Consider the following 25398-nt stretch of genomic DNA (forward strand, 5'->3'; position numbering starts at 1 on the left):
AATTGCCTGAAAATTCAAAAGACTCTTAGAACACTATTACTTTTATTTATCTTTATTTTTTGAACACTGAGTTTCTAGTCAAAATGAAAGCATTAACAAATTTTTTGTTAAAAAACGAAAACTCAGAGTGAATATTTATAGACTTGCTTCCACTCAGCCTTCTTTAATAATTATTAGTTTACCATTTTTTTACTGGTTTTGATAAAATAAATTTCGTCACTAATTTTAATTTTCTCTTACAGCTTGAGTTTAAGTAGTAGTCCTTTTGCTAAAGGCTTGCTTCATTGTTTTTTGTAAACCACGAGCACACTATCAATCCGTAAGAAAAAACACTTTAGAAATTTCGTTTTCGAATTTTCTAAAAAATTCGAAAATTTTTTTTTAACAAACGGAGACAAATTTTTCAGCTAAAAAAACCCCACTAAAAAAATGTTGATAATATAAACCAGTTCTTACTGGCAAGTACGTCGCAGCCATTTCTTCTACGCTGTCTTTCTGATTATTGGTCGGAAATTGGAGTCCCACTAAATCGCCCTCTAAGTTTCGGTAAAGAGGCTCTAAAATCGTTATAAGTCCTTCAATACCAGGAAGCAGCAAAATTGTGGATGGGGGTTGAGTGTTTGTGCGCTTTCCTTCTAATGGTACAACTGGAATGTCTGCTGTTGAACCATCTCCCATATACCGTAGAATCATATCCATTCCGCTTAAAACGGGCTCTTTTTTAATACCTGCAGGAAAAATGATTGAATAAAGCTTGCTTGAATTGTTCTGAATAATGTGAGACCAAATATTCCAATAGAAACCTACTCTAAAAAACTGAAAATGGACACAAAAGCTGTAAAACCGGAGGAGTCCGGGCCGGAGACAGAGAAAATTTATTCAGTGTTTCTATTGAACTTTTCAGACACTAAATAAAATTAAAACTCTGGCTGTGATCACAAACGCAAACCTTAAATCAGACCGTTTCCAAAAACTGGCTTACTTAATTTTTGAGACGATTTTTACACATTTATTGCTTACCATTCTGTGCGGTTGCATCACGTTCAGCTTGTATTTCAACTAATTTTGCGAAAGTCATGCTTTTGATATCGGTGGCAGTCAAAAATACTTCGTACTCCCGTTCTAATGTCTGCTTAATTTCTACTGCAGTCATCGAATCCATTCCTACTTCCGCCAGAGTTGCATGATGAGGTACGGATTTCAAATCTTTAACACCTAAAACAAACAGAATATTTCCTTGGAGGACGATTTTTTAAGACGCGCTAATAGACTTTTGCGAGTGATTTTATTTCTGTTCTGAAGCGTTATTTAGTTTAATTATTTTCCTGGCAGTTTGTGTATTTTTTGTAAATTTATTACTTGAAGTTAACCCACAAGGTGGAAATTGAAAGAATGTAAAATTTCTCAAAGTTCGGCATGTTGTCAGGTGAGCTATAAACATTTTTTTGGACGTTAGAATTAAAGCCGTAAAGAAATACTCTTCTCTTTCATGTATAGGGTGATCTCAAAAAATGAACTCTTCGGTTTTGCAGTGATAACATTTTTTCTGTGCGTCCGATTTTAAAAATTTTGCGCATTTGTTAAAAAAGCCACTTATTTTTCTCTGGAATGATGTAAAAATGAGCGTTTTTGCTTCAAATAAACGATCAAAAGCGGGACGGAAACATGAAATTTCGGAATAATCTTGCACCTAAGTGTCTGATATTCGAATTTCGCTTTTGGGGTCAAAACTCTTCGAATTTCTATCCAACGATGCCAAAACGGATTTTGTGGCTCAAATTATTCTTAGTTCTTAAAAGACTGAATTTTCTACTAGATGACCTCCCCTGACCTGAAAGCTGGAACCGCCCCTGAACGAGTGCTAATAATTTTTGTCAATTTCACTTTGCAATTGACTAAAATCTAGCAACATCTTTGGTTTTATCAAATCTTGGAGGATGTTCAAATAAATCCCAGCTTGCTTTAGTCTGTTTAATTTGTATCTAATCTGGTTAAATCTTATGAGTTCTTTTATATCCGAATAATGACTTCTAAAAAACTTCTAAACTTCTAGAACTAACACGCAATGCGAATAGAATCCAAAGTTCAGTGAACAGTTTGGATAAAAAGTCTTAAGTGTCTTAACTAACATTCACGAAAATAACTGGTAGAAATCTTAGTTACCCAAAATATTTGCAACAGCATCGACAATATTATCAGCTCCACCAGTCCCACTTTTCTTTTCCGCAACTACAATACTGGACACGACTGCAGCTTCTTTCTGCTTGAGGAAAATATCCATTACCTGCAAGCAACTTGTGATGCGCTGCTGCAAGGTACCTCCGATTTCAATTTCCATTGCCTCATTTTGCATTTCGGCAACTAGACCCACCTAGAAAACCCCGTTTAGTTCAATTTCGTCGTTCAAACTCTGTCTTCTCCTTAAATATTGTTCTCAAAATTCAAATGTTATAATCGTTGCTGATTGGTAATTGAAAATGTATCTTCCAGGCTTGTCCAAGCAGGGAAAAATTTAAATCGGTTTAATTAATTTAATGAAATACAGAATCTTACATCTGCAATTGCGCCCCATTCAATTGCTAAAGCTGGAAAACCGTCGCTTCTTCGCTGCTCACATATTCGTTCCATCACAGAGTTTGCCATGCCATAATTGGACTGGCCAGCATTTCCTCGACCGCAAGATACAGACGAAAATATGACAAAGTCTCTAAAAATTGATGATTGAAAAATGATATCTTGTATGTTCCCATAGTTATCAACCAGTTTTATGTCCAATCCAACCGTGCTTACCTTAGTTCCGGGCAATGCTTTCTGGAAATGCCATCTAAATACTCAGTTGCATACGCCTTCGGTGAAAAAGACACTTTGAATGACTCTTCGCTTTGGTTCGATAAAATGGAGTCTTTCAAAACTACAGCAAGATTGAAAATAGCATGAACAGGGCCCAACTGGTTTGCCGTCGTAATAAGATTCAAACAGCCATCGTATGTTGTAATATCATCTGTGGCTACTTGTACTGTACATCCGTATGATTGCCATATTCTAGAAAAAAATTATAAGAAAAATCGCCAAAGTAAAAATCAATTAATAAGAAAATACGTTCACTTACGATATTCTGTATGCCTGGTATCCAGTTCTGACTCCCGTTCTCGATGTCAAAATCAATTTTCTGCAGCCTCTCAAAGTTAGCCAATCAGCCAGTTCTAAACCAAATCCCCCAAGGCCTCCGCAAATTATATAGGACTTACTGCTATCGCAGAAATACCTGCAGAATTTGAATATTCAATGCCTGTTTTCATGAAAAAAATTCACATCGTTAAAACAACCTCCTGTTTCTTACCTGGGGAGTCCTGGGAAGGTTAAATGGGAAGGTTCTACGATTGGCTCCTGCTCCTCTTTTCTGATTTCTATGAGAACTTTACCGATGTGTTTTCCCGTGCCCATATAGCGGAAAGCTGCCTCGGCTTGATTCATTCCGAAAATGGTTCGGTTGATTGGACGAATCGCCCCTTTCTCCATACCTTGGAAGATGAAGTTCAACAGTTCGTGTTTGACCACCGGAGTCTCTTTGAATAGGGAATCTAACATCAAACCTGCAAGGAAAAAGCTTAAGTCAGTTGAATTTTAGCAATTAGTTTTTTTTAGCTTTATTAAATAGCAAAGAAAGGATATAAAAAGTATGTTTAACGTGAACTGGACCCTACCGTGAAAACTGGCATCTTTGCTGATCAGCAGCAAATTCAGTTCGTTGTTGCTGGCAAGATCGAATTTTCCTATTTCAACAAAGCGTCCTCCTTTAGCTAGACATCGGACAGATGCAAGAAGCTTTTCTTCCGCCAAGGAATTCAGCACAACGTCGACTCCTCGTCCTCCCGTCATTGCCATTATGTGTTTCTCAAAACTCGTATCTCGCGAATATGCAATATTTTTGTCTGAAAGAAAGTAGAAAAGTTAACAGAGATAACGCATTATGACTAGAAATTAATTTTTTTACAACCGTATAATTGGATGTTTTCCAGCAACACATATTTACAGTCTGAATAAGAAGAACAAGAGAGTTTTCCTTTTGTCTAATGCAACAACAAGGGAGCAAGCAGAAAGTAGTGAAGCGAATATACATTTTTTTCTTTTGTTGGGCATTAATTACTTCAAATTACACGTTCTTTTGCAAACTAATTAAATTGAATCGCAACTTGGACACGCAATTCTCAGGACTTATTTCCAACGGATTTTTATCTCTAGGGGCACCTAACGATTTTTTTTTATCCATAGTTGTTGATTGCCCGATAATGAGTTACACTACAAAAAGCCCATGTTGAACTTACTAAATAACTGGTTTAGTTAACAATTCGTCATTTCCATTTCGACGAAGTTTAAATTAATTGAAAACGGTTTAAATAATAGACGTTTTCTGGGAAACGGTTCATTTTACCGACGTTAAAGAAGCGCAGATTTTAGTTTAGACTTCTGGCCCTCTAAAGATTTTGCTGTGTTTTTCGTTCATGCAGGATACCGAAAATTAATGTGTACAAGCTGGTCGAGGTAGAAACTTCTTCTGTTATTTTGTCACACTTTCGTTTTTATAAAACAGAAAACCCTCGCATTAAACAGCAATTTTTTAAATGAAAACTGATCTTATTCCATCTCTGAAAACTTTGATGTGTCATTCTAATTAAGTAGGCTTTTTTTAATTTTCTTCGATCAACTTCAGTAAAAACTGGAATACTGAGCAAAAACTCTCTAATTACTTACCGGTTAATTGTGGATATGTTTTCTTCAAAAAATCTCTCTTTTCTTGCGTTCCAACAGTCGTATAGACGGTGCACCCAAAATAAAGAGCTAAATGAATCGCTGCTTGTCCAATACCTCCAGTTCCCGAATGAATCAAAACTGTATCGCCTCGCTTCATTTTTCCTTTCTACACATCAATATGGTTTCCCATGGATAATTTACTTCCCTCTTCCTACGAACACTTACTTTGATGAGGGCAAAGAAACAGGTTCCATAAACGACGGGAATCGTTGCTGCTTCCTCCAATGTCCAGGCGTCTGGAATGGGAGAGATCATGTAGGTGTCAGCCTCTATCAATGTTGAACAGGCGCCGTTCGTAACCATTCCAAAAACTCTCTGACCGCTGAAAAGGATTGTCTTGAAAAAGTGGAAATTAAAACTAAAAATATAAAATATAACCCTCAGTAGAAGCAAGATTTGGGATTAAATCAATTGGAGAAGATTGCTGTAAATTATTTGAAACCTGGCAGTTTTTCTGTTTTGCCTAGTTTTTCATATTTTAACTTCACTCACTCTCACTCAGGCTTATCGAATACCGAATTATTCGTAATGCGTAACTTGTATAGGTTTTTGAGCGTTTCCAAAAGCTATTAAACCACTTTAGTGGGTTCCCGGATTTCTCTGGAAGCTTAATTTCTTTGATCTTAGATGATGGTTGATTTCTCACATTTTCAAGCCATGTAAAATATTTTTCTATTAAATATTTAAAATATTTTGTTTGCCAAATTACGTACACGTTTTTTTTGGTTCGTTCGTTTCCAATCAAAAACTATCTGCCATGATACGTTTTTTAATTCTGGAATTTGCAAAAATTGCCAACAAATTTAAGATACATTTTTGGATACATTTGTTAATGTTGCATGTATGCATTTTATGAAATATTTATTTATAAAGCAACAATACAATTAAGTTGAAGCAGAATATATGAGAAAACGGTATAAACTTTAAAGCGCTGTGTCTATTTTCGGAAATTTTGGAAAATTCTTTATCGCTTACCTTTGAGTGCGACCAGAAAATTCAAATCCTTGTACGCACTCCTGTTCTCTTCTATCGCGTGTTATAGCGTCGACGTTAATACGGCCAGAGGCCGTCATCACATCTCTAAAGTTTAGAGACGCATAATACACCTAAAAAATTTAAATTTACTTGGTTTCATAACATACATTTTAAAGCTTCTTCTAAATATCCATTTAAACGACTTATGTGATTGATATAAATAAGCAAGTGGAAAGTTTAATCAATGTTTAAAACGTTGATAAAACACTCAAAATTGAACGATTTAGGAAGTAGAAAACTGTGTGCAAGTAACTGCTTACTGAAACTAAAGTATGCTCGGGATCTAACGAACAATTAGATGTTAGAGGCCCTCCGATCCATGACAACGAAGACAAGTCGCCTCTCACAAGTGAATTTAAGTAGCAATGTTCCACATTCAAAGCGTCGACTTGTTCCAGCAGTAAATGCCTGTAGGTTCCCCATTGTCCATTTTTGTAAATATTTTCCACCAGATTCTTTTCTAGCTGCTCTTTATAGAATGGCAAATTCGCACTAAAATCGGGCCCGTTTTCCGGAAGAAAAACCAACCTGACGTTTTGACCGCCTGAAATGCGATGATTGAATACATTTTCAAAAAGTTTCTTTACTTCATACTTACCTAGTTCTCGTCTAATGCAAGCCACTAGCCCAAGAATTCCATTCATTGGTTCGTTTTGAGCATAAACGACAACATTTCCGTCTGTTTCCACTGCTTTTTGCAGTTCAGGCAACCATGTGAACTGTCTGTTTTTCGTAGAAACATTCACCTAATAAACCAAAAAAAAATTCCACAATTATACCAGCGATGTTTAATTGTTCTTGCTAAAAGCTAGATTTTGCTGGCAAATCAAAAAAACGTTTAAATAAATTTGTCTTCTTTACTCACTACTTTCGGAGGAACAAACTCGGTTTTCTTCTTAAAGAACACCAGCTTCTCGTCCGCTGTTTCGAAAACTGTTACTATGCTCAAAGAGGGATGATTGGCTGGTGAAACATCAAAGTCCAGAGGCTCTCGTGATAGAATAAAGCCATTTTCTTTGGTGGATCCAAATGCTAATTGCAGGATCTGAAATAATTTGCAGGTTTATTTTCAAAAGCTCAGTAGTTGAGTTCTTCTTGAGTAGTTAAGTCTTCCTGATTGGGAAAAGGGAAGAAAAACTCTAATATGAAACTACTCTAACAAAAGTGGATATTGTTTAAACTGAAAGAAACTTGCTTCTCGACAAATAACAGAAATTAATTATAAGATGGATATAAAAACTAAAGCTCAACGTTTTGGATCAATCGCAATAATTGATCCGAGATATAAAGAAATGTTTCATCTATGGAGTATCTGCTTCTATAGACTAATGGACGCCTGAAACTACATTTTTGTGGGAGTCTAAAGTCTACCGACTAAAAACTGTGTACTTACGTTACTGCGTTGCAAAATTTGTGATCCAACTACAAGACTGCAGTCTAACTCTGTTAACAGGCGTTTGTCCTCCACTTTTACATTCTTCACATCCAATTCAGTTTTACTTAGAATAATAATGTCTGGTTGAATCAGAGGTTGATCCGCAAGAACATCATGGACTAGTTCACCTAAACCAAAATGCACATGCACGCATTATTTAGATTTTTTTATCGCCTTTTAATTGAAAGTAAGAAACATTGCAAAATGTAATCATCAAAACTTGAATGGAAACAAGAAACTTTGCAGTTTTGCACAATAAATGGTCCAGAAATGGAAATAACTGTTTCGAAACATAAGCATTAGATAAAAGCATGTAAAAACACATTCTGAGACTTTATTGACCAAAAATGTTCACTTTATTCAGGATCAATTTTTGTGTCGCCCCAAATAATTATTTTTAGTGCAATTAAATTTAAAAAATCTTGCATTATATTAACAGTGTATAAGTTTTAATTTAAAAAAATACGAAAACCTCAATGTTACCTAAAGGTGAAAGTCCTGGGGGAGTCGCATCATCGACTAACTCTACAGCCTTGATTTTAATGCTATACAGATTTGCTAGTAAAATCTGCATATTAACTCGTACAGCCTGTCCTGTTGTCAGTTTGGCTACGTTGGGAACAAATTCGTACTTCTCTAGCACCGGGGTAGCAAGATATTTTCGTCGGGCTATAGAACTGGCATTTAGGCCTTTGATTTCGATTCCTCCACATCTAAAGTCGGTTTATATTTTTACTGTTTAAAAAAGTCGTCTGCGCTATTAATACCTAATAATTCCTGTTGTCGGCGAGACGATAACAGGCAAATCTGGATGCTCCTCATTGATTTTCTTTGCAAATTCCAGGTGCCTTTTAGGGTCGATTATAATTCGTTCAATTCCGGTTGGTACATAAAGCATTCGGGTATCTTCTTGGAGGATTTTCAGCTGTAGCATATTGTCGATGAAGCATACCCAATTTCCATCCCAACTAATTTTTCCAGTTTGGGCGCTGATATCGCACGACTTAATTGACCGAAATTTACCCCTAAAATGGAATGTTTTTCTACAATAAATTTGTTTCATTTATCTCGAATTTTAATAGAATTGCCACTCATTGATATAAGATGATTTTTATCGGTCGACTTTCTTCGCGCTTTCTTTTTGATATCACGAACCTTCTGTTTGATTTTTAATCATTTGATCGCGTACTTAAATCGAATTGTTTCGTTCTCAAAGGTTTTTTTGTTGTTGAGTCCTTTCTTCGCTTATTCAAATCGGAAGTTGATCGAATTAATTCGAGTGATTTTGAGCTATCAATCAGATAAAGAATTCCTTCTTTAGTGCAAAGAGTGTAGCCTAACATGCACAGTGTGTAGCACACATATATAGAACACGTAAAAGTTTAGTTTAGAGTTAAGAAACATACTTGTAGTTGTATCCTCGCAGTCTTAGCTCTTTGTAGACATCTTTTGAGACAATATGTGGAGCTACGTGTTCGGATACTCCGGTTGGAAATGGAATGTTTGCCATTACTGTACCTTTGGCTTCTAATTTAGCAGTTCCAGTAACCACTGGCACATCACCTGCAAGAAAATATGAATAAAAAGTAGTTGTAGTTATTGAAAACATCATACACAAGTAAATTTGCTTACCTTCAATAATTTCGAAATTTCCGCTCCCACGTTGAATCATTACAATCAACTCTAGCTTGATATTATCCGCTGGCATAGTGCAGGCTCTCTTAAATTTGCAATTTTCAAAAATAATGGGCATTTCTTCTATTAGAAGACCGGTAATAGACGCCAAAGTTTCCCAAACTAGGTAAAGGTAACCGGTGGCAGCAAACAGATTTCGACCTACAGTTAGAAAACAACAAGTTTTACTATGATTATATGTATTTTTTGTTAACTTCTACAGCCAAAAGCAACGTTTAATCGCGGCTCAATTGAGCAATATCGTTTTATAATATTATGCCTTCAAATTAAGCTTCCAAGCTTGTTTCACCCGGAAAAAAACCAGACTCGAGGGGCATTGAAGAAAGTCTCGATTAAGACAACACAACAAAAATTTGCAGATACGGGAGTTCTTGCTAGAATAGCTGCAGAGATGCAGGAATAAAGATTTAAAAAAAGTGGTTTTTTATGTTCAGTAAAATCAACGTCTGATCTGCACATTTAAGCATAAATTAACATGTTTTCAAATGGTTTTTTAATGTAGAAAACCCCAATTAATTGGTTCAAATGCAGCTCTCAAATGTATAAAAATTTGAATGTAGTTACCATCGATAACATGCCCAACCATGTACTCAAAAGCCGAAACACTGCGTCCCACTTTAATACTCTTAACTCCCATTCGCAAGTCGTTTTCCATCTCATATGAAGTGACCCACCAGTTGCTCTTGTGGTTCCATTTTACCTTGGGAGAAATCATTGGGGTTCCTCTGCTTACAGGGAACGCAACCGGAGGATAAATCTTATGAATTTGGGGATTCACTCCCAAGTCAAACAATCTGAAACCCATTAATTTGCCAAAAATCTCCGGAAACTGAAGAGGAATAAATTTACCTGCCAATTGAGGTGATGAAGCCTCTCACATCCTCTCCATGGCTCACGAGGAATTTGTCATTGTAATTGAAGAGTTTCTTCACCATTGCTAAAACATCTCCATTGCCCACTTCATAAATAGCAACGTCTTTAACCAGGTGTTTACGAACATCATCAGGCACGGTGGGATCTCTGAGAAACTTCATGAGATAATCAACTGAAAATTGGGGGCCATTGGATTCAGATCTTATTTTGTCATTGCGTTTCGGTTGGCTTAATATCCGGGCAAGTTTTTCCTTCAATTGATTGACCACTGAAGCAAATAATTAGTCTTTAAGTATGTGAAAGTGATGGGCATGATGAGATGATTACCACTTACCTACAGTTTTACTCCCTAGAATCAAACTAGAAAGATCGGAACTAAAGTTGGCGTTAATGTCTTTGCCAGCATTAGCTATAGCAATCGCAGACTCCACGCACTCTTTCAGAGTAATGTTTTCAGCAAAATATGCAGAAATCAGAACTCCCAACGAGAATCCACGATTTACGCCAATAACTTTGGTAGATTTGGACAGAACTCCCAATGTTTTCAACAGGTCACCCAGTATCATTTGAAGAACAAAGTTGAACAGGATTTTTTCAAACAAAGTGCGTTGCTGGGGATTGAGCAGAATCGCTGAGAGGTTTATGGAGTTTTGCGCCATAATTTCTTGCAATCTAAAAAGTGTATAGGTATAGAAATTGATGAGAGATTTCCAGAAGCTGTTTAGAGGACACTGTGGGAGGCAGTTTAAAATTACCAAAAAGTCGGATTTTGTTTGCATGATATTTCGTCCTGTCCAGTGTCCTGTTTTAACCATCTTTTGTCTTTGAACGAAAGTAATAAAAAATTTTGATTTTTAGTTTCCCAGAACTGTTTTCCATTGTTATTTAAACCAGAAACTTACAAAAGCGGTTGTCAGTTCTAATTTTTGCTATAGGTCTAACGAGTCGTTTACGACTGCTAGTAAAGTAATTTAGTAAAGTTTTTAGCATCGGTTGTTTTAACAAACAAACCCAACGTTTAGAAAATCTTACTGCAAAATTAAGAAAAATTACACATACTCTCATTCCAATCAAGAACAAGGTATTGTAGAGAAGTTTATTATTAAGGATTGGTGTTTCTCATTAAAGCATTTGAGGTTTGAATGCGGTAGCTGAAAATATCATTAATTAATCACCTTTTAACCATATCTGAAACAGTAAATATAGCCAATAACTCTTCAATATTTCTGGTAAACATGTTGCTGACGTCGCTGAAGAAAACCACTAATTTATCGACCTTTGGCGATACATAATCTATGGACCTGGATATTTCCTTTTCGTTCATTAACAGCGAATATCCTCTGTATTCGTGTCCGAGAATGTTCTTCCTGGAATCGCCATGGAAAATTACATAGAAAAATGCGCAAACATTCACTGTAATTACTACCTGAATACATTTTGCAACAACCTCACATACTCCACGTCTACCTTGTTTTCAGTCACGCTGTCCAACAGCGAGCTTACGGCTTCTTCAGTTCTACCGCTTACGCACACAAGTCGCGGAATAGAGTCGACTTTATTAGAGTTAACCTTTGTTTTAGTGTGGTGTCTCAATAGGACATGGCAGTTACCACCACCAAATCCAAAACTATTTATCCCTAAAACAAGCGATAAAGAATTAATCCCAGAGGAATAGTCAACGCATTAAGCAGAGCTTTCCCTACTATTTTTGCTTCAAAGAATGTGATATTTTCTTCTTAATGGGAATTTTTTTTACCAACTTTGATGTTCTTTCAATATCATACGTTTGTTAGTTCTGAAATATTTCTTTTACTGTTCTCTTGCAAGATCCGCTTTTGCCGTCTACTGTTCTCTTCAGCACTAGTTGCAAAACCATGCGTTTGTTGTCTTCTGTTTAACAGTTCTCATAATTGTTTACCTTTAATTCTAATTTGAGCTGCCTCTAAGAGGGTTTAAAATTAGACGCTTTCACTGGGTAAAACGCTCTTCTGGAGTCTATAAAACGAAGGTACCCGTCTGGATTAGCACCTCGTGAAATTCGCAATTAGAAGAAACTATTCATTGTGCAGTATTAATTTTTCTGCAAGATTTGAGCTACACCAACACTTTTATTCTACGTATATTTCCAAGGGGTAACAGGAGTATTATTTATTATTAAATAATTTTACAGTGTTTCTTTAATGCTTAACTTGTGTTATACAATGCCTTATTTATTGCAAATTTTTGGAGAACGTTTCCAAAATTACTGTTGGAAGTGGGTTTTCTAATGAAGGCGTTTTCGGTCTGTTTTTTATGTATAATGTAATTAATACTACGAGTATTAATGGTTTATATTTACTTTACAAAACCGACATTTACAATAAAAAAAGATGCTAAAAACGCTTCAGAGGAACCTCAAAGAGGATTCGAACTGACACTGCAAAACATGCAAAACAAAAAGAAAAAAGTTTGTTTTTTGCTTATGTATGCATTCTAGATAAGACTGAAGATCTTTTAACTGCCCAGTGATCGTTCCAGTAGTCTTTAAATTAATAAATAATACTGGGACACACAAATTAACGCTCATCTGCAACCGTGTTAATATAAATAGAAAAACAATAATACTATGGGCTCAAATCCTGTACAGTAATAGAAAAAAATAAATATATAGCAGGAAATACAAAAATCTAGATTGGTAAAATAGGAAATTTTACTCACTCACCTATAAGACCCTTATTATCCCTGAATGACATCTTTTCTGTAACAACTTTGAACTTTCCTTGTTCCAGTGATTTGCACTCTGGCCTCGGTACCTCGTAGTACAGATTTGGTGGAATAAATCCCGTTTCGGCAGCAATTATTGCCTAAATATAATTTGTTAGCTGGTTATTAAGTTGCTAAAATAGGCTTCTCAAATAATTATAATTTATTGAGTTTGATGCCAATGAAACTAACTAAAACACTGCAGAATAATATGGAGATTGTACATAACGCAAATATAAAAAATGCGTATAAAAAAATATTGAAATGTAATTTAGAGACGATGACTCTTAAGCACTTTGCGCTCAAAACGGAAAAATATGCATAATTCAACCGTCTATGACATCCAAGTTATTATTAATAACAATCAAATTTTTCCCAAGAATAGAATTATTGATAGCAGTAATTAACAAATAATGCAGATGCTTTTTGCAAAAAATATTATTCAAAGTACAAAATAATCTAAATATTTCTGTAAGTTAATTATAGTCGAAATCGCTGAAAAATAAATTCATCCTGGATGACGATAATGAATAGCATAATCGCCAATGAGAATGGGAAAATTCAAAATCTCCAATTTTTCATTTGGATAAAAACGCATTTTTCCTTTTTATTTGTCTCTCAGTTTTTTCGCTTCGGATATACAGGATGTGAAAAAAATATTTTTCGTAAAGTAACTATTAACTGTAGTAACGTGCTCAGAATCACTCATTTCGGTAGTTGGAACCGTTATGAACATACTGGTACATAATATGAAAATAAATTTTAAAAATTTAAATTAGGAATTTGAAAAAATTGAAAAAATTTCATTCGTTTTACAGTTTTCCGTTGGAATTTTTTTTAGGAACTGAATTTAGAGTTTAGAATATGTACCTTTGTAATTGAGCATAATCCTGATGCCGGCTCAGAGTGACCAATATTTGATTTAACAGAACCAATCAATAGAGGTGTAGTTCGTCCAGGAAGGAAAACATCTTCCATTGCTTTCAGCTCTTCCGGATCCCCTACTTTTGTACCTAAATCAACCAAGAAACTGTTACTACATTCACATGCATTTGTGAGTTTTAATAAAATGTTCTTATTGACATAAAAAACTATAATTTTAGTTCTGCAAATTTAATTTCTTAATCACACCTGCACTGGTGTGTTGAATTAGTTCTTATTTCAACGTACCTAAAACTCGGCATTAAATCACTCAAATAACGGCACTAAAGTAATTTTATCGGTTTATGGTCATATAATATAAGTAGCAACATAAGGCAAATAATGACCATTAAGTAAACACGTTACTGCCATTATCAAAGATACTGTTCAAGATATCAGCGAATTAACATGATATAAAATATGAATGATCAAAAATTGGCTAAGAAAATGTATCAAACCCTGCTCTGTCAAGTAGCTTTTCTTACATTTCTAATATAGAATATTACAATTATTCCGGTGTTTAATCGATGTCTGTAACTGTGGCAAATTTGTTAATTTGAACTCCGCTTTCGACCATTTGCGAGTAAACTAATTGTTTATAATGCGCTTATCCAAATTGCAGCTTTTTGTCTTCGATTAAAATCCATTAAAATACCTCCACAAAATATGCAAAATCTCTGGAAATGACTTACCTGTTCCGTGCGCTTCTAAGAAGCTTAACTCGAATGGCTTCACCTGTTCGCATTCTTGGTAAAATTCCTGCAGCAGTTTAATTTGAGCATCACCCGATGGATATGTAATTCCAGAGTCCTGAAGAATGATGAAAATAATACTAATTCCAAATCAACTGATGAATTGAACAAAATAAAACAGTTTATTTGCTTGACAGTTTTTTAATTTTGTGATTAAAATTTAACAAATTAGTGCTCTACCTTATATCCATCGCAATTAGTCTTAGCGTGTAAAACTGTAGCGTAAATCCGGTTAGAATCCTTGGCTTTTTGCAGCAATATAGCGGATATTGCCTCAGAACGAGCATATCCATTACCGTCTTTATCAAACACCTTACAACGACCGTCTGCGCTCAGCACACCCAATCTATGAAAAATCCAGAGCTTTATTTCATTTAAATCATATTTACAGATTGCACTTAACAAAAGTTATGATCTACTTTTTCCGTCTTTATAAGGGAATTGTCGAAGAAATAGAAAACTTGATCGTAAACCCTTGTCTAGAATTGATTTAGTAATTAATGAATCCTTTACATTTATTTATTAATTAATGAACATTTAATCTCATTCAAGACTGCGGACTTCGGATTGCAAGGCCACGCGCAGTTACCATATGGTTTCTGACCCTCTCGGCAGGGATTATTTACGTCATAAAGCCGCACGAACGAAAGTGCTCAAAATACTTGTCTACTGATTACTGATGAATTCTTATTTTAGTCGGTATTTCAAAAATCGACCCCATTCTGAACTGAGCAGCAGATCAGTGCATGATAAATTTTCTTTTACTACGTAAGTGATAAATGATCTAAAAATGAAAGTGAGCACTTACCTGGCGAATTGGAGTGAAACAAACGGATGCAAACAGAGATTGGCTCCGCCCACGATGGCTTGATCACAAAGCCCCTCTCTTAAAGCTTTATAAGCGTTCTCAAAAGCATACAGTGAACTACTGCAGGCCGTATCACAAACAAAAGATGGCCCTTTCAGCTTCAAGAAGTAGCTGATGCGATTGGCCATCATGGATCGTTCACAGCTGGAAAAATACATAAATATATTAACACGTAAAAGGCATGAATTTATTAATAAACCTTTTTTAAACGGTTTTGTCAAAAATCATTGAAGATGCAAAAATTTTCAATCATTCGAATTAATTTTACGATGTTGTGACACTGTAAACGCTGACCGGATTTACTCAGCATTATTGAATTTTCTTATAGACCTCAGAGGCTTGTAATTATTCTCGAAACCGAAATGAACGATTTTTTATCGGTTTTTACGGCTTATCCCAGTAGTAAATAACAACCGCAATAAAATCAACATTCTGAGATTAGTTTGTGAAAAACACCCGACTGTTATTTTTTACCAGTTCATAAAGGAAATGGTATTTTTCAACTATTCACTTACCCGGTTAGGGCAAAGCTCTGAGGTTCCGGTTTATCAACAAACCAATATTTTTCACTCTCACTGAAACAAACACCAACAAATACCCCCGTATTGGTACCCTCCAGATCAGAGGGATTGAGCCCAGCATCGAATATGGCTGATACTACGGTTTCCAGCAACAGTCTGAGCATTGGATCAGCAGAATGTGCTTGCCGATGATGAAAACCTAAAGCAGCAAATCTCTTATTTTAGATCGGGAAATTGTTTTTCATGCATTTTCAATACAGCGTGGGTTAATTACTGCAATAAGTCTGGTGAGAAGTTACTGGATATCTTGATTTGATGAATAATATCATAAAATTTATCAATACTCTCATCTAACTATCTTTCCAATTTTCTTCTGACTATCTTCCCGATTTTTAATTCAGGAGAAGAATGAATCAGATGGCGCCTGTCCGAATCAAATTCAAGTTGAAATTGATTTTATTCAAGGCCCACGAAAATCACTTTTTAAATAGTCATTGTATTAGTTTACTATCCTCAACTCCAACGGAGGCTTTATTATTTTTTCTCCAATGAATCAGCCGACTTTCAGTGCTTTCGTTTGAACAGACTTTTTAGTCGTTTTTTGCTACATTTTTGTAGCTTTTAATGAAATTATTGTTATTATAACGTTTGCTGATTGGCTTGAACGTCTTGAAAACCAAAGCGAATCAACCTAAAGATGATCTGAACTTTTTTCATCAGAACAAAATAATATGGAACAAAACAGAATAATTTTGAGGGGTATTTTACTCATGTAGTATTCAATTTATCAGATCATACAAATAAACTGAATGGCATTAATATACACGGGTGAACATTTTAAACAATGCCTCGTAATGACATTCAACAAAGAGGTCATAAACACGACCTTTTTCCGGAAAAATTATAATTGTCTTGAATTGATTACTGCTATTCGCTTACAATCGTCGACAAAAATGGTTTAATATTTTGATGAAAATATCAGATATTATAGTTACCTTAGAAATTATATCAGCGAAAAGAAGGTCTTAGAATATTACGAAAGTCAACGTAAGTTGTAAAATATGCTTATGAATGATTCGATTTATTGGGCACATTTACGCTTAAGAAGCCCCCAAAAATCGTTTCGAGTTTTTTTTTAAATGGTACCAAATAGATTAATTCTGTCTATCTAAAATATGCTGTTTTGAGCAAAAATATTTTCCACCAGCAAATATATGAATAATATGGACGATTTTTTTATTTATTGGAGAATTACGCAAATCCTTTTCCCTTGATTAATTAAACGAAACAGAACAGGAAACGACGAAAACAGATTTTAACAATTTCAGGACGAAAATTTCTTGGATCTTTGTTAGGTTGCATCCATTTAATCGCCTAGCTTTAACTACCGGAAAAAGTGTCTGTATATTACTTTTTTTAATTTATTTTCTTGACTGTGTGTAATTGTTATTATATTCTTTCCTTCCCGGGTCTCAGCCAAAGTGTGAAGTAAAAATTTTGAATATCGTTTATTTCATTAGGTTTTAAATTACATTAGAAGAACGTAATGTTTACCAATTATAAGTTTTTCAAATATTTTGCTCTCCCAAAAGGAAGGATTTTTTCCCTCAAGAACTGATGAATGTTTTAACGCTTTACAAATTTTAGTTTGTATACAACATATTTTAATTGTGAATTGGTGTTGGTAGTTTGTGTAAATTTTAAATCTGATGATGGCGCTGATGTCTCGCCGAAACGTAACGAAATAAACGATATTCAAAATTTTTACTTCACACTTTGACTGATACCCAGGAAAGATAAGAAATCTGTATATTACTTTTGTTTTATTTCGAATAAGTTACGGATTACTATTACAGTTATAAAATAAACTGATTGAAATGCTCAAAACTTTGTTGCAAAAGACAATTATTACCGAAGTATCCAGCATCAAATTTTGCAATATCAAAGAGTTTCCCGCCTCTCTGAGGAATTTCTGGATGATTCGGTTCCCATCTTCTGGAGTCGTCCGATACCATGTCAATTTTATTAAATAAATTGTCCCTGAATTCATGGACATTGCGTGAATCTGGATATTGGCCCGACAGACCTGAAAGGTAACGTGGAAACGACTTTAGACGCTGATCGATTAGAGGATCTAATTTTTCTCTAAAATGCTTTACCGGTTATGACAATTTCTTCTCCTGGGGGAGGATTAGCCAGTACCCTCCCAAATTCGATAGACGAATCTTTGGCTTCCATAAGCAAATCGCCTGAAGTCTGTGACGGCATTTTCACACCTTACAGCACTTTCTTCAATATCAACCTTTTGGAGCTGAGATGCGACCACAACGTACGACAAACCACTACTACGACAATTAATTTTTCTTCTAGCCTGATTAACCGGCACTGACAAACAATGTCTCTTCCTCAAAATTGAGCTTTTATATCGTATTGTATTCAAATAGGTCTCTAATTTGCATTTAAACATTTAACTTTTTCCGTGAAAAATTTTGGATTTTTCAATACTACACGTACGTAAATATATCCTGGTCGTTTAATTGTTAGTCACAATTCAAATGTTAATCCTATAATTTTTAGGTCTGGATATCACTGTGTTGAGTTGCGCTTTTGAGTTGTTGCAGCTCTTTGAGTTAATGAGTTTTAACTCATCGCCTAGTGAGAAATCTCTGGTCTTTTTTACAAGATAATCTTAATTGCTTTCGGTTAAAAAGGCATTGCTGGCTGTACACATTTTCAAATGGTTATTTTCAAATTTGGTGCTTGATGGTTCGTGTTTGATTATTTTTTCCATATTTTGTTTATCTTTCCATTTTAATGTAATACTAAAATATTTTCGAATTATTTATCTTAAGTTTGCTTAAACTTAAATATTCTACGTACAAAGTATTAGATAATATTAGATGCAACAGAATCTCTTTGCAAAATATATACAGTTTTAATCAGCAATTTTTTCGAAGTCTGGAATACCTCCAAATCCGTCTAGGTTTTTTCTCGGTTTTTTCGATTTTCTGCAGATTTATCAACAAAAAGCGCTGAGTAGAACGGAAGGCAATTTTTTGGAATTAGATGCCAGGTGCCTTTCTATCCCTACGTTCTCCTTTGTAATACTTAGATATTAATGCAAAAGTAGTTTCTTTTCTTGTATTATCTTACTGTAACTTAAACCTGTTAAGCGATAACTGATTTGTCTTCAGTAAAGTAATTTTTTAATTAAAATTCGGCATTTTGCCGACAAGAAGTATTTTTTGTTTGGAATTACTGCTAAAGAATTTTTTGCGTCAGGCGTCATTTCGATTTTGTTCCATTTCTTTAACTTTAAGGCGTTGATGTTTTTTACATGCAGCCTCAACTTTCCCGATTGATTCTCAGTCGCCCCCAAAACTAAACCTCTACCTCTACCCCAATTTAAAAAAACGATTTCATTAATTTATGTCGATATTATGATTCTTTTGCATATTCAGCGAGAAAATGAGCTAACAAAAAAACCTCCACTGTAAATACCATAATATACGGAAAGCATTTGCCATGTGTAACTCGATCACAATAGCTGTTCGTCAAATAATCGTCAATAATCACGTGGAATATATAGTAGTAAAGATATACGTCAGAACAATCAATCCTAGCTTGTTTTCAGGACTTCAAGCTGTTATCATTCGCCTTTCAAAGAAAAAAACAATCGAGTACACCTTTTATATAATTTAACCTTTAACTTCTACAAGTCGTTCATTAGTCGCTATGCATTTAATCAATGGTTCATTATAACGTCCGAAAATACCTAGTGTTGACCAAAAAGTGTCGTAGTATTATAAAATAACCGATTCATTTTAAATATTTTTATTGGGAAATGATGAAAATCACATTATATAAAAGTCTACAGTCTAAATGAGAGGAAAGTTACATAAAATCAGTAATAAAAATGAAAAAATGTCATTGTATTAACTAGCACTACTTTTATGCGCTCTGGCTAAAATAATGTCCTCCTTTAAATTCAGCATTTGATCCCTCAGCTCCCGGTTTCTTTCTTGCAATGTATGGATGGTAGATTTGTAAATGCCCTCGTCGACTTTGTGCTTCTTTAGTAACTTCAGAGCCAGTTCATTTTTAGTACATTCTGAAACTGAATTTTTCCTGTTAGATCAATCAATATGCAATTTATTCTACTTGGAATCGTTCCGATATTGAACAGAATTGAAAATACGCACCGATGTCCTCGCCGCATAATTCCTTCAAACGATCAATTTCCGCATTCAATGCTTGCACTTTGCGTTCCAAAGAATGTAGCTTCGCATTATTAACTCGTTTCAGATTGGCCATTTCATCTTGATGTATTCGATCACGCTGCTTCAGCTCCTTAATGTCTTTCACTAGTGAATGTTTGTTGTTCTTCATGTCCATGCAAGTTTCCCGCAATTTATCTATATGTGATAGAGAGTCGTCGTATTTATCCTACAAAAAATCCCAATTTAATGTTTAATATTTATCAATTTCACATGGCCGTTAAAATGCGTTTCATCAATACGGCAAGTAACTTCATTGAGAAATTTTGTTTGTTTAATTAATGTAAGTAAACTTACATACAATTCCTTGTGCCTGTTGCGCTGCACTACGTTTTGTATGTTTTTATCTTGTATGATGTTTAAGGTATTTCGGTGAATTTGTGCCAAGTCTCGCGAACATTTCACCACATCCTTCAAAATCTCTATTAATGGGTTTTCCATATCTATTGACGGTAAACCGAAGCTATCGAATTCCTGCAAATAATGCGAATGTACAAAACGTGTTTACTAATGTTAGGTAAACTTTTTGAGCATCTAATAATATACAACAGTTCCCTGATTCACAACGTTTAAAAAAATTATAGTTATTTCAGGATTTGCTTTATAGAACTTACTATCGTTTGCGTAATGGCGAGAGTAATAAAAGTGACTATATTTTATTCCATTGATAAGGTCGCAATAAGAATCATAAGAAAAAGTATCGCAGCTTGATCTTCTAGGAATTGAAGAGAATTTAAAATGCAGTGTTGTGTTAAAATGCAGTTTAAATCGAAAATATGCAGGGTGTTCCATTTAAAAAACTAAAACGAGGTTGGATAACTTTTTTATGTGCACCACACCACGTCTACTTATTCTGATTTCGTTTAGCTGCTCCTTGGGAACGTATGTGAAAAAAGTTTTAATTATTTTTGCGGATGTTAGATCCTTCGCTTTTAGGGCTTTTGCCTCTCTAGTCTTGGGATGAAGCATATACTAATCCAGTGAATATTGGAAAATCTGAGTACCTTCTATCGAAGGAAAACGACAAAAGAAAACATCAAAAAGAAACGCTGATAAATAATATACCTTTGATAGTACTGTTAAGTTGTCGCGTAACTCCATGGGCATTTTACAGTGTTTTTTAGTTGTTTTTGGGCTATATTTGCCCTCGATTTTTTCCAATTCCCTGGCGACTTCTTCCAAGTCCGGGAAAGCGCTTGAGGCAAAGAAATGCATGGGAAATTGCCTTTCGAAATTCAAATTGGCCTTTAAACAGTAGCACAACTTTGAAGTTGTCTATCAAACTTTCAAAAACGTCGTACATAACCTCACAACACAAACTTGACTCGACGTAAGTCAGACCGCGAGAAAGCAAAAGTGGATCGATTGTGATGTCGCAAACTCGGGCAAGCGATTCTTCAAAAGTTCGTGAAACAAGCTGAATTTGTAACTGAATGCAAAATGACGAGATTTTCCACTAGTTCAAAGGGAAAAAATTGTTTAGCTTTCTACTTTATTTCATAATTTACAACAAAGAAAACTTTCTCGTTCTAATTCGTGCTGGCTACTAGACAAATATGGTATTTGTTAAAATTGTCAGAAGTTGATCAGGGCGACATTAAAAACAAAAAACTTATTAAGCCTGTTAGTCAGATATTACCTGAACTGATTTTAAACTTCCTGCTTTCCAATTTCTAGAAACTGAAGAAGTTTCCAATAAATAGCATCTGAAACCAAACATCACGGTATTTCCAGAACCGACCGCCCGGCATTCTGACGTCAAAATTCTGTGGGCCATTTATGTCAAATTTATGTATATATCAATCAGTGCTGGCTGACGAGTGCATTGGTAAACAGGCTCGTACTTTGAGGTTTTGCAGGTTATGTGATTATTCCCCATTAGAAAGTCGTGACATAATTATTAAACTAATGCATACTGTTGTTTATAGTGGTCAATTATCTTCATGATAACTGGCAGCAAAACGAATAAACAGTTCTGCACATGTTGCCTTGAGTTCAGTTAGTGTTTTTCGTTGGTGTTGAGTGTTCCAGTGGTTATTCTCAGGCTCTCTAAAAGAGACAAGATCGACTCAAAATGACCAATGACCTGAAATTTCGAGTGGGATCAAGGAAAAGCGAGGTAAAAGCTGGCAGAACTGCTTGCACTAATCTTAAGGCACTTGGAAGTGCTCCAATGTTAACATGTTTTCGCACATTGAACATTCAAAGTTCCGTTGAAATGAAAGCAATTTGGGTTGCAAAATAATAATGCTAATACTTGTGTGCGAAACGTTTCCATTGTTCAGCATTCGCAGGGTATTTGTTTTTGGCCAGCTAAATTCGCTTAATTAGAATTTAGTTCAAAGCGTCGCTTACTCCCCTGTAAGCTTTTAAATCATTTTTATCATGCCCAACTAATTAATTTCCTAATAATCAGTCCCACCAGCATGTTAGTGATGAAATCAAGTATCTCCAATCTAACTACATACTTATATCCGCAATGACTTGCGAGTCTGCTGGTTTGCCGCACGCATAACTGCCTTAACCATTACTTTCCAAACATTTTCACTTATTGCAGTTGGCCTTAATTCAAACCAAACATGTCATCGGCCTACTAAAACAGTTTCACCCCGATCGAGAATTTGAGATTGGTAAGTGCCACGAGGATTGCGCCTGAGGCTTGAGGACAACCGCGCCTAATATTATTGTTATGTAGTTACGATGACCACCTTGGGCGATCAAATTCTGGACATTCCGTTGCCCAAAATCGGGGAAAAGTCGCTCTTCACCAAGGAATTGGAATCGGCCCTATCTGCAGGCCTGGTAGACTTTATTGTCCACTCACTGAAAGACTTACCCACCAGCTTGCCTAATGGAATGGCCATTGGGGCCACTTTGAGTAGGTAGGTGGGTGAGGAACATTAAATTTACAAATCAAAATTAATTCGAGGGTTTCAGTCATTTATTGTCTTGCTTAAAGTAGCAACAACGCTACACATAAAAACTGATGATGGTGGAAAAATACACCAAAACGTATTTTAATTGATAAATAGAGACAATACATGACTGAAACCCAGGAATTAATTTTGATTTGGAATTGAAACACAGTCAGGAAAGTATGTACAATTAAATTTACAGTATAACATCTGTAATCCGAACTAATTATTGCAAGGGCGAATTCGGATTAACCCATTTTTTCCTTTGTCACTGTACTTAATTGAAATTTCTCTATTTTTACCTAACAAGTCAACAACAGTCCCAAAGGCCTTTGAACGAACTATCAATGTAATTCTCTCCTTGCTCATTTTTCTACTTGGGATGCCTCAGGTTGTTCAGCAAATGTGTTTTGAGGGAGTAATTTCCCAAAAAGAGCACTTTTGTCTTCATCGTAGATTTGGTGCAACAACTGCATTTCCCCGACTTTGTTTGGTCGCAGTTTTTCCAATGGATCTAAGGGTCCCTGGCCCAGGATAGTTTTTCGCTTGTGACGAATAGTTGTCGAATCCCATATCGGTTTTAAAATTTGTCAAGCCAACCAGCATAAGTTAGATTGTAAAAAATGGGTTTTTCCCGGAAAATTTCTCCTGACTGGAACATTTTGGAGTGAAGTATCTGTTTGGATTAAAGAGGTTTTACTGTATTAACTTGCGGGTTTTTCCCTACTTTAACTGGCCTTGCCGGGGACAATCACCAATCACACCCAAATGGGTAGAAATGAGCGCTCGTTCACCTTCCAGGGAAAACCCGCGCGATGCGTTAGTTTTGCAAAAAGATATAAAACATCACACCCTGGCCACGTTGCCTGAGGGGAGTGTGATTGGGACGTCCAGTTTGAGACGAACGGCGCAATTGGCCAAAAAATACCCTCACCTGAAAGTGGAGAACATCAGAGGCAACCTCAACACCAGATTGAAAAAATTGGATGATCTGGGGAAGTACCACGCAATAATTTTGGCGTCAGCCGGTCTGAATCGCATCGGATGGACAAACCGCATTTCCAAGGTAGTGTTTCGCTCCAAGTCCAAACCTTCTTAACTCCAAAGGGTGGGATTTCAGATGTTGAACGCCGATGACTTTCTTTACGCCGTCGGCCAAGGGGCCATAGCCGTAGAATGCAGGGCAAACGATGAGAAAACAATCAAGCTACTCGAGCCGCTGTACGACCTGCAAACTGCGCTGCGTGTAATTGCAGAACGGAGTTTCCTGAAAACTTTAGGGGGCGGGTGTAGCGCTCCGGTCGCTGTCACTTCGGACTTGAAGATGATCGAGGAGAAGCAGGTAGGTAGTTTTTCGAAAACCTCGGCGTATTTTTTTATTTTGGATCGCTTTGATGTCAAGGTGCAAATTGCGCTGAAGGGAGCAGTTTGGTCGCTAGACGGGGCCGAAGAAATTGTGGACGAAGTCGTCGGCGTCCTGCCCGTTTTGAGTAAAATTCGATGCGCTGAGTGCCCGTACATCAATGGCGACAACGAAATCAAAGACATCGGTAGGTTTCCGTGCAACCTCACTGAACAACCTCACGTTTTCGCAATATCTTTCAAGAATGCTGCGCGGTTTGCCCAATGAAAACCAGCCCGACAGAGCCGCTGCCTAAGAAGAAACGCATCGAAGTTCCCAGCGAACTTTTCAATGATGACCCGCACGAAAAATGCCCCGTGGCCATGCCTATCGGGTCTGACTTTATGGGCGAGTGTCCATTCCTGCAGGGCGATATTAAGGTGCGCAATGATTTACACATACTTTTACAGCAGTTCAACACTGAACAAGAGGCGCAAGCCTAAATACCACTCTAATAACGGACTTACAAAGCTGTGAATGATCACTGGATCTTTAAACCTGCTGTTTGGTTGCAGGATTTTGTAGGACATCCTCCACTGAATGGGGCCACGGTGGAGACGCTGAAATCAGGCTTCAATGTGTGTCCAGTGTTGAAGAACCTGAAAGCAGGTAATTAAAGTGAAAACGAAGTCAGCTCCTGGCTGAAAGATGGCATTTTTTGCAGTCGCCGCTTTGAGAAAATCGACGGAAACGCCCGTTATCAACGGCAACGGTGATAAGATTGGCGACAACAACGAACATCTTTTCGTTGGTTTGGTGGGCCACAAAGACGCCTCGCCATCCAGCTTGAGGAAGGCTGTGGAACTAGGGGAATCGCTGGCCAAGAAACTGATAGAAAAGGGCGCGTTGGCCGTGATGACAGAGGCACAAAACACTGTTCATAGTCAAATCAGTCAAGTCGTGGCCCAATGCTAACCAGCAGGAACGCGGCTTTCGGATCAAATGTAGTCTATTGGAATTGTTAGCAACGGTTTTGAAGGTTGGTTAGATGCTGTTTATATTTTTCATTAAATTATGGGTGATTGTTGCAATAGAGAGCTTAAAAAATATGACCATGTGTCCAAACCATCTTAATCCACTCCTTTTTGAGAATATTAAGTTCAAATGAGTGGTTGTTGTTGTGTGCTAGCACCCATGCCAGTTGATTTTC

At 36.1% G+C, this 25398-nt stretch overlaps 3 protein-coding genes across 6 annotated transcripts in view; 1 reads left to right on the forward strand and 2 right to left on the reverse strand.

The window, feature by feature from the left end:
• The window catches only part of LOC109544836 (fatty acid synthase), a 19440-nt gene extending 1387 nt beyond the window's left edge, over nt 1-18053 (reverse strand). Inside the window, exons 1-32 of the mRNA XM_019915201.2 lie at nt 17814-18053; nt 17567-17740; nt 15649-15853; nt 15074-15277; nt 14446-14611; nt 14206-14323; nt 13463-13605; nt 12552-12693; nt 11277-11487; nt 11026-11217; nt 10185-10522; nt 9827-10118; nt 9542-9771; nt 8915-9118; nt 8689-8845; nt 8050-8307; nt 7766-7995; nt 7241-7410; nt 6713-6892; nt 6446-6593; nt 6108-6391; nt 5788-5918; nt 4978-5134; nt 4753-4918; nt 3705-3932; nt 3341-3593; nt 3110-3265; nt 2791-3042; nt 2554-2707; nt 2164-2371; nt 1021-1215; nt 457-728 (exon numbers count right to left, since the gene is read on the reverse strand). Of these exons, the coding sequence (XP_019770760.2) occupies nt 457-728; nt 1021-1215; nt 2164-2371; nt 2554-2707; nt 2791-3042; nt 3110-3265; nt 3341-3593; nt 3705-3932; nt 4753-4918; nt 4978-5134; nt 5788-5918; nt 6108-6391; nt 6446-6593; nt 6713-6892; nt 7241-7410; nt 7766-7995; nt 8050-8307; nt 8689-8845; nt 8915-9118; nt 9542-9771; nt 9827-10118; nt 10185-10522; nt 11026-11217; nt 11277-11487; nt 12552-12693; nt 13463-13605; nt 14206-14323; nt 14446-14611; nt 15074-15277; nt 15649-15853; nt 17567-17740; nt 17814-17922 (6327 nt within the window). The 5' untranslated portion in view covers nt 17923-18053. The remainder of the gene's footprint in view (nt 1-456; nt 729-1020; nt 1216-2163; nt 2372-2553; nt 2708-2790; nt 3043-3109; nt 3266-3340; nt 3594-3704; nt 3933-4752; nt 4919-4977; nt 5135-5787; nt 5919-6107; nt 6392-6445; nt 6594-6712; nt 6893-7240; nt 7411-7765; nt 7996-8049; nt 8308-8688; nt 8846-8914; nt 9119-9541; nt 9772-9826; nt 10119-10184; nt 10523-11025; nt 11218-11276; nt 11488-12551; nt 12694-13462; nt 13606-14205; nt 14324-14445; nt 14612-15073; nt 15278-15648; nt 15854-17566; nt 17741-17813) is intronic.
• A 1419-nt stretch (nt 18054-19472) lies between these two features.
• On the reverse strand, nt 19473-21759 carry LOC109544861. 2 transcript variants are annotated; one of them, XM_019915242.2, is made up of 4 exons: nt 21571-21759; nt 20229-20405; nt 19857-20100; nt 19473-19771 (listed from the first exon to the last, which is right to left on the reverse strand). In XM_019915242.2, exons 1-4 carry the CDS (start codon nt 21706-21708, stop codon nt 19590-19592), a joined length of 741 nt encoding a protein of 246 aa, XP_019770801.1. In that variant the 5' UTR covers nt 21709-21759; the 3' UTR covers nt 19473-19589. The 2 variants fall into 2 exon arrangements, with proteins under 2 accessions (XP_019770801.1, XP_019770802.1); XM_019915243.2 differs by lacking the exon at nt 21571-21759 and adding an exon at nt 20997-21282.
• Nucleotides 21730-25297, forward strand: LOC109544860 (porphobilinogen deaminase). 3 transcript variants are annotated; one of them, XM_019915240.2, is made up of 10 exons: nt 21730-21795; nt 21860-22050; nt 22489-22561; nt 22627-22813; nt 23648-23912; nt 23967-24188; nt 24249-24396; nt 24453-24628; nt 24764-24857; nt 24913-25297. In XM_019915240.2, exons 2-10 carry the CDS (start codon nt 22006-22008, stop codon nt 25161-25163), a joined length of 1461 nt encoding a protein of 486 aa, XP_019770799.2. In that variant the 5' UTR covers nt 21730-21795; nt 21860-22005; the 3' UTR covers nt 25164-25297. The 3 variants fall into 3 exon arrangements, with proteins under 3 accessions (XP_019770799.2, XP_019770798.2, XP_019770800.2); XM_019915239.2 differs by having other exon boundaries at nt 21733-21790; XM_019915241.2 differs by lacking the exon at nt 22489-22561 and having other exon boundaries at nt 21765-22050.
• The last annotated feature ends 101 nt before the right edge of the window (nt 25298-25398 follow it).

This window comes from Dendroctonus ponderosae, unplaced genomic scaffold (genome assembly GCF_020466585.1).
Source record: "Dendroctonus ponderosae isolate FM_Combo_2020 unplaced genomic scaffold, Dpon_F_20191213v2 Dpon_F_20191213_8, whole genome shotgun sequence".
Taxonomy (NCBI): domain Eukaryota; kingdom Metazoa; phylum Arthropoda; class Insecta; order Coleoptera; family Curculionidae; genus Dendroctonus; species Dendroctonus ponderosae.

Coding starts and splice junctions, on each gene's coding strand:
- LOC109544861 (XM_019915243.2), bottom strand. CDS start 21,146: ATGCATTTCTTTGCCTCAAGCGCTTTCCCGGACTTGGAAGAAGTCGCC. Junction 20,406..20,996: donor ACTTAACAGTACTATCAAAG/GTATATTATTTA, acceptor CATTATTTGCAG/GAATTCGATAGCTTCGGTTT. Junction 20,101..20,228: donor ACAGGCACAAGGAATTGTAT/GTAAGTTTACTT, acceptor GATTTTTTGTAG/GATAAATACGACGACTCTCT.
- LOC109544860 (XM_019915240.2), top strand. CDS start 22,006: ATGACCAATGACCTGAAATTTCGAGTGGGATCAAGGAAAAGCGAG. Junction 22,814..23,647: donor ATTGGGGCCACTTTGAGTAG/GTAGGTGGGTGA, acceptor TTCACCTTCCAG/GGAAAACCCGCGCGATGCGT. Junction 24,189..24,248: donor AGATGATCGAGGAGAAGCAG/GTAGGTAGTTTT, acceptor TTTGATGTCAAG/GTGCAAATTGCGCTGAAGGG.